General features: G+C 48.1%; 1 protein-coding gene across 1 annotated transcript in view; it reads right to left on the bottom strand.

Moving 5' to 3' along the window:
- Positions 1 to 276: 276 nt before the first annotated feature.
- The window catches only part of ZNF609 (zinc finger protein 609), an 89,626-nt gene continuing 75,745 nt past the window's right edge, over positions 277 to 14,157 (bottom strand). Inside the window, exons 4-9 of the mRNA XM_036278525.1 lie at positions 11,015 to 13,355; positions 8,051 to 8,417; positions 5,997 to 6,172; positions 5,534 to 5,750; positions 4,213 to 4,291; positions 277 to 3,898 (exon numbers count right to left, since the gene is read on the bottom strand). Coding sequence (XP_036134418.1) covers positions 4,218 to 4,291; positions 5,534 to 5,750; positions 5,997 to 6,172; positions 8,051 to 8,417; positions 11,015 to 13,355 — 3,175 coding nt within the window. The 3' untranslated portion in view covers positions 277 to 3,898; positions 4,213 to 4,217. The remainder of the gene's footprint in view (positions 3,899 to 4,212; positions 4,292 to 5,533; positions 5,751 to 5,996; positions 6,173 to 8,050; positions 8,418 to 11,014; positions 13,356 to 14,157) is intronic.

The raw sequence follows: 14,157 nt of genomic DNA, 5'->3' as shown, positions 1-14,157 counted from the left end.
TCACAGGTGAGTATCCAAAACCAGGGTCTCTGAGAGGTCCCAGAGTACCCAGGGGTCCAAAGCCACTTCGGTGAATGGGACCTAAGGGGAAGGCAGGAGAGGCCAGGGCACAGGTTAAGCTCCTGGATAAGGCAGTGGCCAAGCTGGAAAACACTGCTGGGCAGGAGAGGAATGCAGGGCAGGTAGTCTGGACATTGGATTCAACAACTTGCCATCAGCCAGGGAAGGTGAAGCTGAGGATGCATATGGAGCAGGACCAGAAAGATAAGGAATGCTGAGAGAACAGAAAGGTGGGGAGGAAGGAGGAAACAGCTCAGCAGCAAACTCCAGGAGAAATAACCAGCAGCCCTCACAGATTTGTGATTGTCTCTTAAAAAGATTTATTTTTCTCTTCTTGCCTAAATGTACAAAGGCAAAAAGAGTACAGTTTGTATATATATATATTTATATATATATATAAAAAAACAAGGAACTTGGTAATGTACACTTTACAGAAGGGAAGAATCAGGAAGACTGAAAATAAATCCAACAGAGCAACGCCAATGGAACAAAAGCTATGAACAGCAACACTGCCCCTCCAGCCCGGGCCTCCAGCTCGCCCCAACCTGCTCCCAATGGGGGGCTGAGCACCAAGGCAAGCGGGTGGGCTGGGGCAGGAGGGGCTGGGATGGGGCTTGGAGGGGCTCTATCCCAGGAGGGGTCCATGGCAGAGGATCATCAGAGAACTTCCTGGGATGCCCTAATAATAAAACGAATAACAAAGGCCCAGAATTGTGGGGCCAACTAGCTGCCCAGTGGAATCTTGGGGGGCATCAGAGTAGACATTGGGATGGTGAAAGGGTATATGGGATAATTCGTGACATGGGCGACCTCAAAGCCCGTACACAGTAGCTCTTAGCCCTTCTACAGTCTTACCCTCCCACTCCTGAAGCCAAGTCCTCCCACACCCGTCCTGGAGCCTGGAGAGAAAAGATTCAAGAATCACCACTTCATTTCATGGAGTCCCTTTTAACCCTTCTGCATGTGGTCCTCTGACCTTGAGATGCATGTAGAGGGTGCGATAAGAGAAAGACATTTCATACGTGTACACATGTACAACAGGGAAAAGGATGAAGGGTAGTTACACACCATAAATGAGGAAGAAGAGGATGTGAATCCTGAGCAGCCGCTCTCCAAGCCTTGGCTGTCCTACCTGGGATGAGGCTCTCTCCTTCTAGTCTCTCTGTGGGGAGCCTGATGAGTAATGTCTAGCAGAGGCCTGGGCAGGGGTGGCTCCAAGAAAGCCATGGTCTGGTGGTCTGGGCCCTCAGCAGCAACCTTTTCCAGCCTTTGCTTGTGAGGTGGGGTGGAGTGGGAGTCCTTGCCTCGTGTCTCGCCCCTCTGACCAGGTCATGGGTGCCACAGGTACCCTCCCCTGTGTTCCTCCTCCCCATGTAGAGAGGCTAGAGGTGGACGCAAATCCTTCACTCAGCACTCGTCAAGGATCTGTTTCCTCCATTGCTGCTCCTGCTGCTTCGTGCTATTTTAGGGAAGGAAGATTGGACCTGGCAAGGATCTGAGACCAGGAGGATAAGGGATCAGGAAAAGGCAGTGCCATTCTGCTATTATTGGCTTTTACCTGCTTTTCTGGGTAGCTCAGCTCCTACTATTCAAGGGAAGCTTGGATATAAGGATCCAAGAGCCAAATGGTTTTTAAGGAAAAAAAGAGAGAGAAAAAAAAAAAGCTATTTCCTTCTGTAGACCCCAAGGCTGCCCTGCTATTACAGAATTTCCTCTTCTCTATGTTACAGAACAAAGTGGAAAGGGCAGGAATGCAGACCATGCCTGCCCAATGGGAAAAATTACTTCAAACGGCTTCTTTACAATATGTACAGAGCACGCTGCAAGCCAGCGCCACAGATACAAAACACACAACAATATTTAAAAACAAACAGGAACAGAGACAGGCCCTTGGCTTCACCTCGCAGAAGTGTGGAAGGGCATAATCAGGCTGAAATTCAGTCATCCTCTTAGTGGTGGTGACTCAGGTTAGGTGGGGTGAGGTGTCCACACCAACTATTTCCATGGATGAAAGGAGGTCACTGCGCAGAGCACTGCCTGCTAGGACAGCAGGAGGCAGAGGGAATATTAGGGAGGCTGCTAAGAGGTCTGAAACGGTGAGTTTTTGGATGGGCTCGGAACCCATCCTGAATAAAAACAAGAACATGAAACCTAGAGGAAAGGTCTATAGGGCAAAAGACCCTAAGCCTCTCTAGAGTAGGACTCCGGCATCTTGGAAAGCAGCCTCTGCTGGACATTGTGCTTACTGCCCTCCACCTCCATGCCCCACGCTGTCATGTCAGGTCCAAGTCCCTGCTTTTAAATGGTCACTTTTGGCACTCTGGTCACAAATACCCCTGTGTAGCCTGGGCTGGTGTCTGTCAGTATTTATCTCTCTCTCAATCCAGGTTAAAGACAGATAGGAGAGGAGAACAAAGGGATGATACCTCAAAAGCAAAGTAAGAGCTAAAGCTCCCCACACCTTGGGGAAGAAGTGACTCTAATAAAGCTACCAAGTCGTCATCCCTTCCCAGTACAAAGAGCATAGAGCCTGGACTGAGAGCGGAGAAATGTCTGCTGCCTCAAAGCACAGCTCCCACTGAGTATACTCTGTGGCTCGGAGGAGTAATGGCTTGGATGTGTCATCCCAGGGTCTAAGGAACACATAACCTCCCACGGTCAGTGGCTCCTAAAACAAAAATATGTGTTACAAAGAAACATGGCTCATGTTGGCACACAGGGTTACAGACTGAGCTATATAAAATCATGTACTTGTATACAGAGGAACTGGGCTGTATATATTTGTGGCCCTAATGAGGACACTCAGAGGGTTGAATGGAAAAGACATCTATTAAGAACTGCCTCCCAGGCTTGCCTTCAGGAGACCTGGCAGACTCCAAAGCTCCCCTGGCTCGGGAATCCTATTTTACCTGCCTGAGTCTTAAGAGCCAAGCAGTGGAAACGAAGAGGAGAGATCAGCGTGAGGATCCTCCTGGGCACCAAGGGGTCAGGAAGGAAGAGAGAAAAGGGCAAGGTGTTGGGGACTAAGAAGCAGCAGGACTTAGTGGGGATACAGGTTCCATTTCACAGACTCCATTCATGCTCCAGCTCCAGCTTACTCCCAGTATCCCTGGGGAGCCCTGTGCTGGTGTGGGGACCCCTGGCCCTCTGCCTGATAGGTAGCCCAAGGCAATGGTAGGGCAAATACCTTGGTCTTCCTTTCCAGGCTGGGCTCTGAGCATTTATATGTGCTCATATGAGAGGGGAGAAGTCTTCACATTTGAAGACCTTGTTTTCACACTTAGAGAAAACAGCCCCCAATTTCTTTCCTGAGATTCTAATTTCTCCACGTGCTGCCAGTTCCCAGGGCCCAAACCACTGGGGAGATGCAGGATCTGGTGATGGTGATAATGATGGTGAGAGGTGTATGGCTGCTGTGCTGTCTTCAGACCTTACCCAGTGCTTTGGGGGGGTCCCTCCCTGGGGGGGGATGGTACTCCTCTGGCAGCTGACCAGGGGTTGGGGAACAGAGCAGTGACTTCTCTGGGCTGAGGCCATGTTCCCCTGGTTGCTCCCCATGCCTTCATCTCCACAGAGGCCACAATAGTCATAACTGTGGCTGACAGAATAAATATTTTTGCTAAGTACCAGCTCTCCAGCTCCTGAGGAAGAGGGAGGGTCGGGGAGTCCGGGGCCTGGTGGAGGCGAGATAGCCAAGGGTCTGCCTTCAGTCATGGTGGGAACACGGCAAACAGGATGATCAACACCATTTAACTGATGTCTAAATGGCACCTCCAGCACCTCCTTGGGTGAGCCAGTCCGGGCCCGTGAAGCTGACTTTATCCGGGCACTTGGTGTTCTGCAAGGGAAACATGGACAGATAACCAGGCACTAGTTATGCTGGCTGGCATAACAACCACAAGGTGGCACTCCAAGAAAATGAACTGTAGGGGAGGCAGCTGCTGGTCTCCCTAGAGGACATGTGTGTTCCACAGCTCCTCTCAGATGCACGTGCTTCATGGGAGACTTGTACAAGAGGCTTGGCCAAGGTTCCACCATTTCCAGACTGCTGAGCCCACACAGCTGTCCCTCACATCGGCTCCACAGATATTCTGTGATCTAAGTATCAACTATCCCTACTCTACTTGTTGCCCCAAATTAAAAATTACTTACCATTCTCACCTCCGGGGGGGTGGGTAGAGGGAGGGAGTTGAGCCTTGCTGGCTGGCAACAATGGCTGTGGAAGAAAGCCCTGAGTGAAAAGGAGGACATGTTAGTGTAAGCACTGCCAGAACCTTTGATTTAACCACCTTCTTTTTACCAGCGGGGTGGGGGAGTGGGAGTAGTTTCTCCTTAAATTCCTAACTCCACTGAGTTTTGGGGTGCTGACAGAAAAAAATCTGGTACTTGGCCAGATAGAGTTGCTGGGAATAGACAGATAGTAAGGCTGCACTTTTCAGCTGCTCATTTCTCTTTAGCTGTGGGAACACCTGTTCCTTATTCTTCTGAATATGAAAGCCAATTTTCTGGAGGAGCTTGAGGGTCCCCAAGCTCCAAGGGAGGAAATAAATGTCATATGCTTTAATGATGGTGTGCAGGAGGCTAGGATTCTGAAGGAAGTGAAAAAAAAAAAAAAAAAAAAACCACCTTTCCGGGGCCTCCTTGATGTGGACAACGTTAGTGGTATGAAGTTAAAAACATAGTTAGTGGGGCCCTGGCCAGTTTGGCTCAGCGGTCAGAGTGTTGGCCTGCGGTCCGGAGAGACCCGGATTCGGTTTCCGCTAAGGGCACGTACCTCGGTTGCAGTTTGTCCCCGGCCCTGGTTGGTCATGTGGGTGACAGCCACTCGATGTGTCCCTTTCACATTGATGTTTCTCTCTCTTCCTCTCTCTCCCTCCCACTCTATCTGAACAAAAAATGGAAAAATGTCCTCGGGTGAGGATTAAGAAAAAAAGAAGAAAAAAAAAGATAGATAGTGGGGCCTGGCTGATGTGACTCAGTGGTTGAGTGTCGACCCATGTACCAAGAGGTTGACAGTTTGATTTGTGGGCCAAATCCCAAGTGGGGGGACATGCAGGAGGCAGCCAGTCGATGTTTTCTCTCATCGATATTTCTCTCTCTCTCCCCCTCTTCCTTCCTCTCTCTCTAAAATCAATAAAAAAAAAAAATTAAAAAAGAAAAAGGCAGTGGGCAAATATCACATAATCTTATTTATATGTGGAATATAATGAACAAAATAAACTGATGAACAAAAAGGTCCAGAGGTACAGAGGCATGAAACAATAACAGATCTCAGTAGTAGTGGTGGTAGTGAACAGGGGATGGGAAAAAACATATATGCATAACCCATGAACACAGACAATAGTATGGAAAAGGCCTGGGTGGGGTAGGGGTTGGTTGGAGGGGGGCAAAAAGGGAGAAAATGGGAGACATCTGTAATACTGTCAACAATAATAATAAAAAATAAAGATAGGCAGTGGGAAATGAGGCTTACCTGCTGCATAGGGTAAGTTGTACTGTGCTGGGAGCAATGAGTACCCCAGGTGGTGGTGGTGGTGGTGTGTGGACATCAGGCGCTGAGAAGGGGAGGTTCGGGGCCGGTCTACACTCCTCTCACTGGCACCTGCTCCCCCAATGCTGCTACAGCTGCCACCCCCCCCAACCACCCCACAGCCTCCCCGATCTCTCTCCTGAGAAGTTTTATCACTTATCTGGAAAGGAAAGCAGACACAAAAGCACTATTGTGAGACACACACACAAGAGCAAGACACCCAGAGCCCACATCATGACTTCTTAAAGGACACCTAAAAATCAAGGCAGTGCCTGAAGGAGCCAGTGTCAAATCAGCCAGACTGCACTGTGGTTAGGACCGACCTGGCCTTGCCCACCTTCTCCCAGACCCTGATTCTGGCCCTGCTGGTCTTTGAGCACAGCCAGTGTAACTGCACTCTCCTTACCGTGGGAGACTTGCTCTTGTAATGACTGGCGTGCTGCTGCAAGATGTCCAGGGCTTTGGACTCTGAGCCAGATTTACAACTGACGCTGGGGCTGGCTCGTGCCTTGTCGGCATCTTCACCCCCTGAGACCTTGCTGCCATAAGGGGAGAAAGAGTAGCTGGAAGGTAGGTAGGATCCTGGGAAAGGAGAAATAAAGCAGTCAAAGAGATGGGAGAGGCAGAAAAAAACTGCTTTACTGGGCGTGGCTAGGAGGGTATCAGCTTTCCTAGGCACAGGAATAGTTTCTACCCTGGTGTCTTTGGGGAGAGATTATTAGTTTCTCTTTTCTTAACTGAGCTCTAGAAGCAAAATTAGCTTAGGGACATGACCCTCAGTCTCTGGGAATCAATTTCCCTAAGTCCCAGTCTTAGAGATTCGGCTTGGAGAGGTGAGATGATGAGTGGCGAGATCACAGAACATGAAGGCAGATGGCTGATTGCTGTTGCCTGAAGAGCCATCAGAATCCTACCTCTGAGACTTACCAGTTGGGTCGCTTGAGCAAATTAATAACCTTTCTGAGTTTCCTCACCACCAAAATGAAGATATCAAAACTTATTTCCCTGGGTGACAAGGAGGATTAAATAAGATAATGTGCATAAATACCTAGTACAGTGCCGGGCCCTGGTCAGGCACTCATCAAACAGGACTATATTTTTATACAGATGAATAGTGGAAATAGGAGAAAGGAGTGAGACAATTTCCTATCTGTTTGAAAGCTTACTTATCCTTATAATGTTATGTCAGAATATCAAGACTAGTTAGGCTAGTTAGGGAGGAGTACATTTAAGGAATGAGAGGAGTTGTCTTTTACCCCAGAAGCATCACATATGGCTCTTCAGGCAACAGCAATCAGTGAGTAGAGTTGAATATGATCATTTTCTTCTAACAAGTTAAAAACCACAAACTCCTACTTTGTGTCCTCATTCCCAAGAACTCATGGATGGCAGTATAAAGAGCTGATCTTTCCCAAGCTGAACCTTTTCTAGCTGGACTTCCCCACAATCTGACTTCCAACTGCTGCTCCCCTCTGCTGCCTTCCAGTCTTACAGCTGAACATGATCTTGCCAATGAATACATGCATTGTCCTGGTTTGAATATTATTTGTTCCACATCTCTTTTGTTACAATTAAGTTATAAGCTACTTGAGGGGAGGAACTAGACTTCCCTATTTCTTTTGTATTCTCCACAGTGCTGAGCACATTTCAAAATAAATATGTGTTTAATAAATCCCAGTCAAGCCTGGCCAGTGTGACTCAGTGGACTGAGCATTGTCCCATGGACTCTGAGGTCCCAGTTCGATTCCTAGTCAGGGCACATGCCTGGGTTGCAGGCTCAATCCCCAGTGGGGGGCATGCAGGAGGCAGTCCATCAATGTTTCTCTCTCACATCGATGTTTCTATTGCTCTCTCTAAAAAAATCAGTAAAATCATATTTTAAAAAATTCCAGTCAAGGGAAAATGGCAGTGGTCAAGAGGGAGTTTTACCTTGATTACCCATGAACAGTGACTGTACAGGCGATCCTCCAGCTGGAGCAGGGAGGGTGAGGTGGTCCCACAGACTTTAACAAAGGGTTATTCAAGGAGTCTGGGCTTAGAGGGGCCATTTGACAAAATGTCACATTAAAAAAAGGGTTGTCTGCCCTGGCCAGTTTGGCTCAGAGGTTAGAGCATTGGCCTACGGTCTGGAGAGACCCAGGTTCGGTTCTCGCTAAGGGCCTGTACCTCGGTTGCAGTTTGTCCCCGGCCCTGGTTGGGTTGTGTGGGTGGCAACCACTCAATGTGTCCCTTTCACGTTGATGTTTCTCTTTCTCTCTCCCCCCTCCCACTCTATCTGAACAAAATATCAAAAAATGTCCTCGGGTAAGGATATAAAAAAACAAAAAACAAAAAAACCCCGGCTGTCATCTACCTGAGCCCCAGTAAGCTGTAGGATTGAGCAAGAAAACTGGATCTGAAATCTCTGTTTCATTTCCATCCCAAGTTAATGGAACACCAGCTGGAAGGGGGGCGCTGTACCTGGGTAGTTCTGCATCATCACAGCAGGCATGCCCCGGTAGCTGGGGTGGTTGGGGTCATAGGACTGGCTGTAGGAGTAGCCGTGCATGTAGGGGATGTAGGACTGATGCTGGGTGAGGGGGGAGGACACAGGCACATGGACACTTGGTCGGGGCTCCTTGCTCCCAAGGCGGGATTCCTCAGACGTGGGCAGCTTGCAGTCACTACTTGTGCTTTCCTTCCCATCCTCCTTGGGGACAGAGTCCTTACTCCGACTTCTTTCCTCCTTCAATTTGCGGTCCCGCTCTTCTTTCCACCTTTCATCTTCTGACTTGATGTCTGAGTACTTGGCAGGATAAACATATGTCCACATCCGGGGCTCTGCTTCCTACAATAATCACAGAATGAGCATTGAGTGTTGCACAAATGAGAGAGAGAGAGAGAGAGAGAGAGAGAGAGAGAGAGAGCGAGCCCTGGCTGGTTTTGCTCAGTGGTTAGAGCGTCAGCCCGAGGACCAATGAGTCATGGGTCCGATTCCGGTCAAGGGCATGTACCTCAGTTTCAGTTCGTCCCTGGCCTGGTTGGGGTTGTGCGGGAGGCAACCAGTTGATGTGTCCCTCTCATTTCTATGTTTCTTTTTCTCTGCCTCTTTCTCCCTCCCTCCCACTCTATCTGAAGATAAATAGAAAAATATCCTCGGGTAAGGATTTAAAAAAAAAAAAAAGTTAGAGATCATTCAAGCCCAGGGGTCCCAGCAGAAACACCACAGCAGATAATACTAGACACCTAGGACAGAGTTTGTTGTGGTCTCTATCCACTGTTTACAATGAACTCTAGTCCCTCCTGCTTAAAAAGCCTGTGTCTCCTCCTTGCCCCAAAGGAAATAAGGTGTGGGGGGAAAAAAAAGGAAAACCCACCAATGGGTTTCCTCTAGGAGAGAACAAGCACTGGAGAAATAACTCCTTGAATAGAAGAGGCTGCTCCCTTTCTAAGGACATTTAGGTTGTTGCACCTCTTCAGGGCAAGCTCAGGGTTAGAAGGTCTAACTGGGGCATCAAGAGAGAAGGAAAGGCCCTGGCCGGTTTGGCTCAGAGGTTAGAGCGTCGGCCTGCGGTCCAGAGAGACCCAGGTCCGGTTCCCGCTAAGGGCATGTACCTCGGTTGCAGTTTGTCCCCGGCCCTGGTTGGGTCGTGTGGGTGGCAACCACTCGATGTGTCGCTTTCATGTCGATGTTTCTCTCTCTCTCTCTCTCCCTCTCACTCTATCTGAACAAAATATCGAAAAATGTCCTCGGATGAGGATAAAAAAAAAAAAAAAGAGAGAAGGAAAGACTTTCTAAGTTTCCATAGCAGCCTTGGCCAGTGTGGCTCATTTGGTTGAGTGTCGTCACATGCACCAAAATGTCACCAGTTAGATTCCTGGTCAGGACAGATGCCTAGGTTGTAAACTTGATCCCCAGCAGGGGGCATGTGGGAGGCAGCCAATTGATGTTTCTCCCTTCCTCTCTCTTTTTCTCTCTCTGAAATCAATAAAAACATTTTTTTAAAAAAGAAGAAAAAGAAAATAAGTCTCTTGAACAGAACAAGATGTAAGACCAAGTTCTTGGTTCTAATTCTTCTATAAAATATTTTTGAGCCCTGGCCAGGGTTGTAGGTTCGATCCCTGAACCCAGTTGAGGTTGTGTGGGAGGCAACCAATCCATGTGTTTCATATCCATGTTTCCCTCTCTCTCTCAACCTCTTCCTTCCACTCTATCTAAAAATATCCTCGGGTGGGGATTAACCAAAAAAACCTCCCAAAACCCACAAAAAAACCACTTGACCAAAATCAAACTCACAACCCTTTGGTCCATGAGCCGAAACTCTAACCACTGTGCAAAACTGGCCAGGGCAAAAAATTTTTTGAAGTAACTCAGTCTGAGTAGTGTACTTTTGGTTTACTTTGAAATATGAACAGATCACCCAGCAGGTGTGGCTCAGTGGTTGAGCGTCAACCCATGCACCAAGAGGTTGCCGGTTCGATTCCTGGTCAGGGCACATGCCCAGTCGATGTTCTCTCTCATTAATGGTTCTATCTCTCTCTCCCTCTCCATTCCTCTCTAAAAATCAATAAAGAAAAATAAAATAAAATACGGACAGATCACCATTAACCCACTCCATAGGAACCAAACAGTGGAAGAAATACTGCACTAGGAATCAAGATACCTGGGTTCTAGTTTTGGCTCTGCTAGTGAAGTCTCATAACCCTAGCTAAATCAAGCTAACTAATCTGGGCATCTTTTGTGAAATGGGAAAACACCGTTTACTGATGTAAAAGTGCTTTTATTATTATTATTTTTTAAGTCTCACCTGAGGATATTTTTCCATTAACTTGTTTTAGATTGAGTAGGAGGGAGGAAGGTAGAGAGAGAAAGAAACACATTGATTGGCTGCCTCCCACAAAACCCCAACCAGGGCTGGGGATCAAACTCATAACCAAGGTAATTGCCCTTGAACGGGAATCAAACCACAGACTCTCTGGTCCGCAGGCTGATGCTCCAACCACTGGCCAGGGCTAAAAAGGCTTTTTTTTTCAGATAGAGTGGGAGGGAGGGAGGAAGGGAGGGAGGGAGGGAGGGAGAAAGGGAGGGAGAAAAAGAAAGAAACATCCACGTGAAAGGGACACATTGAGTGGTTGCCACCCGCACGACCCAACCAGGGCCAGGGACAAACTGCAACCAAGGTATGTGCCCCCAGCGGGAACCAAACCTGGGTCTCTCCGGACCGCAGGCCGACACTCCAACCGCTGAGCCAAACCGGCCAGGGCTAAAAAGGTTTTTTAAAAAAAACATTAAAATGATTTACAAAGGTAAAAAAAAAAATCTCTAAAATTATAGATTTCTCCTGCTAATCTGTATTCTGTTGACCTCCTACATCAGGACAACCCTGATTATAAGGGAGAGAAAAACCATCAAACAGTATTTCTATTTCCTCCCAGCACAGTTACCTGTCGGTACCAGAGTATTGGATCCACCTCTGCCTGTCGGCCACACTCAGCACCTGTCTTAGCCTCAGAAGCCTCCTTGCCTAGGTGGCTGGCCTCACTCAGCTTCACTTTAAGTGTTTCTGGGGCCTGGCTGGGGAGTTTGGAAGAGTCATCTAACTTGGGAATAATGACTGATTTGGCAGGGTCAACCCCTGGCTCCTTAGCCTTGCCAGGTCCTGACTTCACCAGGTCTGTCAGGCTGGGAGCCTTGGTGAGAGTTGGTGGAATTGATGACTTTTGCTTCCATTCTTCTTTGAGTGCTGCCTCACGCTCCTTCAAGCCCAACTCTGCCTTCTTGTCCAGTCCCCGCTGCTGCTGCTCCAAGCTCTGCCGTTTTTGCTGTTCCTCATATTGCTGCCGGTATGCCGTATTAGTACTCAGGAGGTGGGTGTGGTAACTCTGGTCGCTGTAGCCATAGGGGGGCACATAGGCATACTGGTTGTAGTATAGGGACTGCATGTACATGTTGGAACGTTGCTGGATGACAGAGGGCTGCTGACTGGAACTGCTCAGCTCTGGCTTCTTTTCCTCACAGACGTCATTCTTCGCTTTCCCCTCTATGCTTTCAGGCTCCTCATCCTTTTTTGTCTTCAGGGCCTGGCTTTCCACTCCTGCCTGGCTGTTGGGGTTCAGTGCCCCTGGGCTAGACTGTGTGTAATTTGGAGAGTAATAACTCTCAAAGCCTTGGTAATACGGTGAGTCTTTACTCTGTGGCTGAGGGGGGAAAAGAGTTTTCTTAGCTCCTTCTTTAACCAGCTGTTCAGGGTCTTTTGATTTGACACTGTCTGCTTTGCCCTCCCCGTCCTCCCCAGCATCAGAGATGTCAGAGTAAGCAGGGCTGTTGGTTTTGACTGAGCTGGCTTCAGCTCCATTCTGAGTCACTACATGTAAGGGGGTCATAGGCTGGGTAGGGGTAGTGCTATCTAGGCGGCTGCTGCTTCCAATGGAAGGGCTGGGGGCATTGTCCGTGAAGCTGTAGATCTTATCAGCTTCAGCCTTGATGCTAGCCAGTCGGCTTTGGTGGGGGTCTGAGGAGCCATTCAGGAGCCCCTCCATTTTCATCCCATCTCCTGATGATTCCCTGAATGGGCTTTTGCCTTCTTCTGCTCGACACACCTTTCCAGGAGTCAGAGGATTTTCAAGTTCTTTTGAAGACTCCTTCTTTTTTTTGTCTTTCTTTTTCTTGTCCTTGGCTGGAGTCAAGGCAGGGTTGACTGTAAAAGGTTCTCCCATCACAGTGGGCTTGGGCTGAATGGGCTTGAGTTGGGGGCTGCTGGGCATGGCTTGGACCACTGTGGTGGTCAAGCCTGAGGAGGAGCCTGGGCTGGCTGCTGTGAAGGTGGCTGTCTGAAAGGTGTAGATTTGTTGTGGAGGGATGGCTGGGGCAATGGGCCGGGCTGACTTTAAGCTCTTGGAAGGCATCTTTTCAGGTTTCAAACAAGAGGGTTTTTTACATTTTTCTTTTTCCATACACTTCCTTTCCAAAGAATCAAAGGCATCATTGCTTGTTTCATCCATTACTGAGGGTCCATCATCAGAGCCATCATTGGATAGGGCTCCAAGGTCTGTGTCCCCTTCCCCACTCAACTTTTTCTTACAGACACCTTTTGTGCTGAATTTGCTTGAAGGAGAAGGGCTATGGGGCTCCACGAGCCGAACTTTGGGGGTAGCTGAGCGGGCAGGGGACAAGGAACCTTTCTGTGAGAGAGATGCACCATTGCAGCTCCCGAGGTCTGCATGGAGGGGAGGCTCCTCTCCGTACTCACTGTCTCCATCTGCTTCTGGCTTGCTGTCATCATCTGTATGGGCATGAGCTTGATGGTACTTAAGTCCATTGATGTGCTTGTACTTTTTGTTGCAATTTGGGTGGGGACAGTCAATCAGGACTGGGGAGGGACAATTTCTGTCTAGAATAGTGGGTTCCACCTTAGTCCCAGGGAGGGGGCCAGTGGCTGAGCCCATGGAATTCGTACGAACACGCTTGCTCCCTTTGGAGTCCTCTGAGCTAGAATTCAGCTCCATATCTGAAAGGGGTTTGTTTTTCCGCTTATTCACTGAGGAAGGGCTGGCCTTGACATCCTCAGAGGTGCTACTGGCAGGTGGGCGATGCTCTGAAGAATTCTGGCTGCCACGACGGCCTTTGCTATTGGCTCCTGCTCGGGTTTTGCTGCTGCTGCTGGTCCCTTTGCTGTCAGAGGTTGTGGCTGTCTCATTGACAGGTGTGTTACTGTTGGGACGCATACGTTTGCCTCTACCCCGACCATTTCGCATTTCCAAGTCACTGGTGGGGGAGTCACAGAACCTTGGCAAAGGACAAACACAACAGAATATTATTAAAAAGAGAAAATGTCTTCAAATCAGTTTAGCTGCAGTCTCCACAAGAACTGTCCAGATGGTAACTATCATTTTCAATGAATATGATTTTCTAAAGGAACTTCAGAAAGAGTGGGGACTGCATTAGTGGTGAGCTCTTAGAACGCTATTTGCATACTGGCTGTAAATTATTCCCTAACATTTACGTTCCCCAAACACTGGCAAACTACAAACTAATATTAAAAATAAGCTGTAAGGTGCCATTCACTGAATGTCAATCTTAAGATCAAACTGCAATTTGAAAAGGTCCTTGTGACACCCACATTGTCTAGTAGAGTTTAAAAAACTGAAACATGCCTGGCCGGTGTGGCTCAGTGGTTGAGCAGCGATCCATGCACCAAGAGGTCACCAGTTTGATTCCTAGTCAGGGCACATGCCCAGGTTGTGGGCCCGATCCCCAGTGGGGGGCATGCAGGAGGCGGCCAATCAGTGTTCTCTCTCATCGATGTTTCTATCTCTCCCTCTCCCTTCCTCTCTCTCTAAAATCAATAAAGAAAAAAATATTTAAAAAAAAGAAGAGATACTCTCAAAAAGTTAAAAAATGAATGTTTGTCTACTAATAGTCAGACTCTATGGCCTTGCTCTCAAGGTAACTACAGGTAGCAATCAGAATTCAATAATTACAGACAAAGGCTTAAACAGAATATCTACCAATTTCTACTCAACACATCAACATCTGATTCATTTATTCTTGAATGCCAGATAAATATACCGCCTCTCCTCATCTCTAC

Source organism: Molossus molossus, unplaced genomic scaffold (genome assembly GCF_014108415.1).
Source record: "Molossus molossus isolate mMolMol1 unplaced genomic scaffold, mMolMol1.p scaffold_m16_p_1, whole genome shotgun sequence".
NCBI classification, from domain to species: domain Eukaryota; kingdom Metazoa; phylum Chordata; class Mammalia; order Chiroptera; family Molossidae; genus Molossus; species Molossus molossus.
The sequence above is the reverse complement of the archived record's forward strand: the minus strand, read 5'-3'. Positions and strand labels throughout refer to the sequence as shown.